The sequence below is a fragment of the Acanthisitta chloris genome, unplaced genomic scaffold (genome assembly GCF_000695815.1).
Source record: "Acanthisitta chloris isolate BGI_N310 unplaced genomic scaffold, ASM69581v1 scaffold10289, whole genome shotgun sequence".
Taxonomy (NCBI): Eukaryota; Metazoa; Chordata; class Aves; order Passeriformes; family Acanthisittidae; genus Acanthisitta; species Acanthisitta chloris.
The window spans coordinates 14,554-20,545 of NW_008689785.1; the positions used below are offsets into that span (position 1 = coordinate 14,554).

The 5,992-nt window shown below is 56.2% G+C and overlaps 1 protein-coding gene across 1 annotated transcript in view; it reads right to left on the reverse strand.

Annotated features, from left to right (window-relative positions):
- The window catches only part of TIE1 (tyrosine kinase with immunoglobulin-like and EGF-like domains 1), a 12,143-nt gene extending 6,609 nt beyond the window's left edge, over positions 1-5,534 (reverse strand). Inside the window, exons 1-7 of the mRNA XM_009081556.1 lie at positions 5,489-5,534; positions 4,727-5,014; positions 1,286-1,396; positions 1,022-1,177; positions 793-924; positions 367-507; positions 126-221 (exon numbers count right to left, since the gene is read on the reverse strand). Coding sequence (XP_009079804.1) covers positions 126-221; positions 367-507; positions 793-924; positions 1,022-1,177; positions 1,286-1,396; positions 4,727-5,014; positions 5,489-5,534 — 970 coding nt within the window. The remainder of the gene's footprint in view (positions 1-125; positions 222-366; positions 508-792; positions 925-1,021; positions 1,178-1,285; positions 1,397-4,726; positions 5,015-5,488) is intronic.
- Positions 5,535-5,992: the final 458 nt, after the last annotated feature.

Here is a 5,992-nt window from a genome sequence, read left to right on the forward strand (position 1 = left end):
GGGACAGGATAAAGAATGAGCCAAGGTTGAAAGCCAGTGGCCCTGCCAGTCACCAGTGAGGAAGGAGCCAGAGCCCACTCAAGGGTGAAGAAATTACACCCACTGCAGCCCCATGCCAGCCTCACCTGACTTCTCACAGTGCTGCCCATGCCAGCCTGCTGGGCAGAACTCGCTGCTACCCCTGGCCAGTGAAGGACCATGGAGACAGAGACTGCAGGCAGCTCATGCAGGCAGCAGCAATGCTCAGCCTGTTGACGGTCAGACTGAGAGAGGTTTGCATGGGTGTTGCTGCTGCCAGAGAGCAGCCAGGCCCCAGAGGAAGCCTAGGCTGGGTGGGTGAGCTGATGGATACCCACGTCCCTGTACCTTGGTTGCAGCGGGAGCCACTCCAGCCTGAGGCGCAGGAGCAGCCATAGGGGTCGGGCAGGCAGAAGCTCAGTCCCCGGCAGCCCTGGGATCTCTGGCAAATCTCCTGGCAGTTGCGGCCAAACTGGCCTTCCCGGCAGGCTGGAAAAAGAAGCATGATCTGCCCTCACCTGCCATTCACCCATGCACTGTTTGTGCATGGCACAGCACTGGCTTGGGTGCCCTGAGCCCCATATCACCACCTTGAGCAGACACAGGAGCCATGTGGATGCTCCAGCCTGGCTCCAGAAACAGAGGGCAGTGCAGGTGGGGAGGCACTTGGGATGCACATGGATTTTCAAGCCACAGTGCCGAGGTCTGGGGGTACAACAGGGCTCCCACATATGCCTTGGGCACAGCTCCTGCTGCTGGGCAGCTGGCACCTACCTCGCTCACAGCGGGTGCCCATAAACCCAGGAGGGCAGATGCATTCGCCAACATGGTCATGGCAGACGCCACCGTTCAGACAGTCAGGACAGTCCTTCTCACAGGATGGACCCCATTTCTTCGCAGGGCAGGCTGTGGGAGAGTGGAGAGGGTTGCAGGATGGCACCAGGCTGGAGGGCAGGGTATATCTGGCTGTGCCCAACCCCCAGGGAGCTGTGGTCCTGCTCACCTCTCACAATCAGGCGGTAGAAGGCACTCCACAGAGGGCTGTCCCCCAAGAACGTGGCACTGTACACACCATTTTCGCTGACACTGACATTGGGGAGCGTCAGGATGACACGGTCACCCTGCACCTCGCCCCGGTCTGTGGTCTGGTAGTAGGTGCCTGCAAGGGGAAAAAGGATGGTCTGTGGCCTCCTGTGCCCCCAAGGGCCAGTGCCAGGCACCAGCTGGGAGCAGCCCCAGCCTTGTGTCTGCTTTTAGGGCCACTTGCCATTTTTTTTCCACATAACATCTGTCTCTTTCCTCTTGAGGATCCTGGCAGTGAAGGTGGCCGGCTCGGCGACATTCACTGACTGCGTGGCCTTCACGGGGAAGAGGTAGGCTGCAGAGGAGGAGAAGGAGGAGGAGCAGGCTGAGCAGTGGTCACCCCCCAGAGCACTCACACCCAGGGGCAGTGCTGACATCCTCAGACCAGTTACCCCAAGACACACCCACTACACGTTTCCGCTGGGATATCATGAAACATCTCCATCTCTGCTCCGTGTTGGACCCGGGAACCCCTCAAACCTCTGCAGGGACAGGGCTTCCTTTGTGGCCCCTCCAGCCCCTATGGGAGACACTAAGGAGTGGGAAGGGGCACACCTGCCCTCTGACCACCCCGCCAGCTCCGGTCCGGCACAGGATGCTGGTGATGGCATCTGGGACTAGTCTGCATGGTGCACCCTGCCTGCTGCCAGCTAGGAAGGTGTGGAGTGCTGCAGGTAGGGCCAGCACGGGCTGGTGAGGGGAATTTGGCACGCAGGAGGTGGCACAGCAGCCCCTAGGACCAGCAGCCCCGTCATGGCTGTTTTCCTCACTCCCCAGGTGCTGAGGTGTGCAGCAGAAATGAACTCTGAGCGCATTAATGTGAGTCAGCTGGACTCCAGCTTGAGCACAAATCGGGCTATAAATACCTTAAGGCCTGGGAAACCAAGCCCTGGGCGTGCCTGGACAGACACAAAGGAGGACACAGGCGGCTGCTGGCTTTCACTGCCTGGCAGTACTCCAGCTTGCACACGCTAAAAACAGCCATGTCGCGTTGGAGCTAAAGCACATCCAGCCCCGTGTCCTTCCCCCCTGGGGCCAGGGACCGGGAGAAAGCAGCACACGTTGCAGACGCCCGGGAAAGGGCACCGCACCTCACACTTCCTGGTAAATTCCCAGAATTGCCTCCCCCACCTATTCCTCTAGTTGGAATGTTTCTTTCACGGACATTACTGATGTGTGTGCCTCTGTTCTGTCTTGCCAGAAGTTCCCTGGGGATCCCCAAACACAGCACTTTGCATTTGTCCACACCGATTTGCCTGAACTCCATCACCGTAGCCATCCCGGAGTGCATCTATCCTCCATCTCCCTGTCGCTCCATAGTGCAGCTATCCCTGTCTCCCCGGGCATCTCAGCGACAGCAGCCAGCATGGCTGCTTGTTCAACTTCTTTGCACCCACAGCTGGTGGCACAGGTCCTTGTAGAGGCCCTACATCCTGCCCATGACAATTTCCCTGTGTGACAGGGACCACAAATTAGATCCTATTCTTGCTCTCCTTCTGTTAGTCAGTTATTTACCCATGCAAAGACCTCTCCTGCTACCTCCTGGGTGCAGAGTTTCTCTCAAAGAGCCTTTGAAAGGGATTTTTTTCAATTTTCTCTAGGAACTAAAGTGGATAGTGTCAACTGGGTTATCCACAGCATCCTCACTTCTGCTGCCTCAGAGGCCGTCCCACTGCAAACACAGCTGCCTCTTTCTCAGGGACTACATAACCACAAATTCTGCTCTTTATTACAGCTTTTACTCACTTTCTGGGTTCTGATCTGTGTTTACAAGCCTGTAACTCCCTACCCAGAAGCTTTTAGGAAAGGCTGGTGTCCCGTGAGCAGTGGCACAGCCCTGCAATGTTGTGCCTGGCAATGTTGTGCTGCTGCATTCTGCTGTTATTTGCATGTCTCCTGCTATCAACACTGGCATTTTAGACAGATCTCCCAGCAAGTTTCCCCAACATCTCTGTGGTGCACATGAATGAAAAAATAAGAGAATTTTGGGTTTCTGCAATAGTTATTCTGGGTGTCTTTCTGCTCTTGATATTGTAAAAAATAGTTTATTGCCAGATTTAAATGCTTCTGAAATTGCTCCTCAGGAACTCTTTGGGCTGCTTTACTTTGTTTTTACAGTGAAGCTTCCAAAGTTTATCATACTTCCTATGTTCTCCTCCATGCATGACCTTCTGTGAGATGCCAGCTTTCCTCTAAGAGCATTCCCCACCTGCTGTTCCATCACCCTGGCCTGCTTTGGTGTGCTCTCGGGCTAAACAGAGACATGCACTGAGCCCCAGCAGTGGGTTCTGTACCCAGCCCTCCCTCCCCTTAAAAACATGTGACTTTTTTGTTTACTTTTTCCTGTATTATTTTACTATTCCTACTCTAAACAGAGCAATGGCAGCTTCTTTGGAACTTGTAAAAGAGACTTTTTTTGCCTCCTCCACAGCACTATTTTGACCTGGCTGTGTCAAACCAGGAGCAGGGGACTGGCTGGGAGCACCCCAACATAGGAAACACTGTCACACCAGTGAAGCCTCAGAGCCATCACCTCTGTGCATGATTTATAAAGAGACATCTGGGGGTGCAGAGCCCCCTTTGTGCTTCTCACTCCCCCACTGTTGACTGTGCCCCCCACACGGTCTCCAAATGCCTCTGCCTTGTTCCCTCAGCACCTCTGTGCCACTTAGCTTGCTCAGACCAGCCAGCACTGCTTCCAATAGAACTGCTGCCATTTGCATCTCAAGCCTCTGGCTGAGGATACAGGCTGGGCCCTGCTTCTTGGGGGGGATGCTTGGACCCCACCAGAAGCCTCTGTTCCCCAGCTTGGAGACACTAGAGCTGCCTGCTGAAGCTGTGTTTTAATACAAGCAGTAAAACTTGTATCTCTTCTTGTTCTCAGCAAAAGGTCTACTGTTTCATCCAAATTTTCTATCAAAGAGCTAGAAAGCATTCTGAGGGAAACCCCTATAACAGAAAATTTCAGTCCTAATAGTTTTTCAAAGTCTCAGGCATGCGAGGAACAGAGATCAGAGCAGTGGTGTGGGAGAATGCTGTCCCAGGTGGTATTCCTGCCTTTGGCCAGCCCAGGGAGGCCCTTTCACCTATGTTCCAAAATGGGAGTGGGAGAGAAGAGCCCAGTGCTGCCCTTAGCTGCAGTACACCCTGTCAGTGCCTCTCAGCAAGCCCCATTGCCAGAGCAGTGATGTGCTGCTGCAGGATGGTGTTTATCAGGCGCCTGTGGAGACTGCTGAAGATATGCCCTGGCACTACCTCCTCCCTGTGAACCTCTGGTGGGCGCGTGAGTCTAGTACAGCTCCAGAGGTCTTCCCCTCACTCTGGTTAATGATTTCCAGACCCCACAACCTCCTCCAAGGGCGCCTGACTTCCTCTTGGACCTTGCCCTGCTTCCAGGCAGCATTACAAACGCAGACGGCTCCTCCATGGGGCTTGGCCATGCTCCTCCAGCTGAACATCCTTCCCATCTCCACCCCGCTGCTGCTGGCAGACCCTAAACCTAGCCTATGGGTCACCACTGTCCCCCCAGCACACCACCTGGCACTGGGATTGCAAAGCACAGGGCAGGGAGCTCCAGCTGGCAGGTGGGGGTTGTGAGTGAGGGGTTAAGTGAGGAGCCACTCACCGTTGTGGCTGTTGTGCACGTAGACCACCTGGGCCTGCTCGGTCGGGGTGCGCCCCACGCAGTAGAGGATCCCCACCAGGTCGGTCGTGGAGAAGCCCCTGGCCTGGACGTGGTTGCTGCGGTTGCGGTAGTTTTGGAAGCCTGTCTTGGGGTATGTCATCACCATCTTGTTCTCCCGCTCGATCTGCAGGTAGCTCACGTCACGCTCCCCCATGACACAGGAGAGGAAGAAGTCAGAGTGAGACAGGCTCTGCACGTTGGCGATCAGGGTGATGTCCAGGATGGCCCCTGGGGTGAGAGAACTTGAGGGTATATCACGGCTGGAAAAGGGCACGGCTGTCCCAGTCCTGCCTCAGGGCCAGATCCATCATCCAGGTGTCACCCCCTTTTCAGGCACTTTTGCCACCCGCAGCCCAGGAGGCACAGCCAGGGCACAGTGAGGTGTGTTGCAGACCCACTGGGATGACACAGTGGGCATTTCCACTCTCCTCTTGGAGATCCCAGCTGGCTCAGCTCCCCACCATGAGCCAAGCATGCATCGGAATGGGGATCTCGGGATGCCTCTCCTCCCATGTTGTGGAGAAGCACACAGGGAGGACACCACTGGCCTCTCAGGTCTCCAAATGGCTGATCACCAAGGGATATTTCCTCTCTCCAAACCCTGCTCTGATGGCACCACGGAGCTCCCATGGCTGCCTCATCCCACCCAGCCTCCCTGGGGCAGGGTGTGCTCTCTGGAGCAGAGGGAAAGGGGCGATTTACCTGCCAGACGTGGGAGGAGAAGCAGAAGATAAACCTGGAGTCCCATGTCCTTGCAGCGTGTTCCAAATCTGGCAGAGGTCAGAAAATCCCCAGCATGTTCCAGCCACGGAGGGCAGAGCCAGAGGCTGTGGCTGCCTAGGGGCTTCACATGAGCAGCAGCTCAGGATCCCTGTTCCCGTCCCGTGCCCCACATCTTGCCTCTACCTTGCTGCTCGATGTCCAGGGCAGGTAGGACCACCTCTTCTGGTGCATAGCCTGGACACGGAGAGAAAGATGTCCCCGCTCCTGCTTGCTCAGTGGCCAGCCAGCTGCTCAGGAGCAGGGCTTGCTGTCAAGGAGGACACTGAGGTGGCAGCTCTCCTGGGGAACAGGCACCTGCCCACCCCTCCAGGGCTAGGAGCCCCCAGACCAGGCAGGAGGTGTCCCAACCTCCCTCCTTGTCCACGGCTCAGAGCGCCTCATGCCCCAGCCTGCCCGGGCGGCAGCATCCCTGTCCCCTCAGTG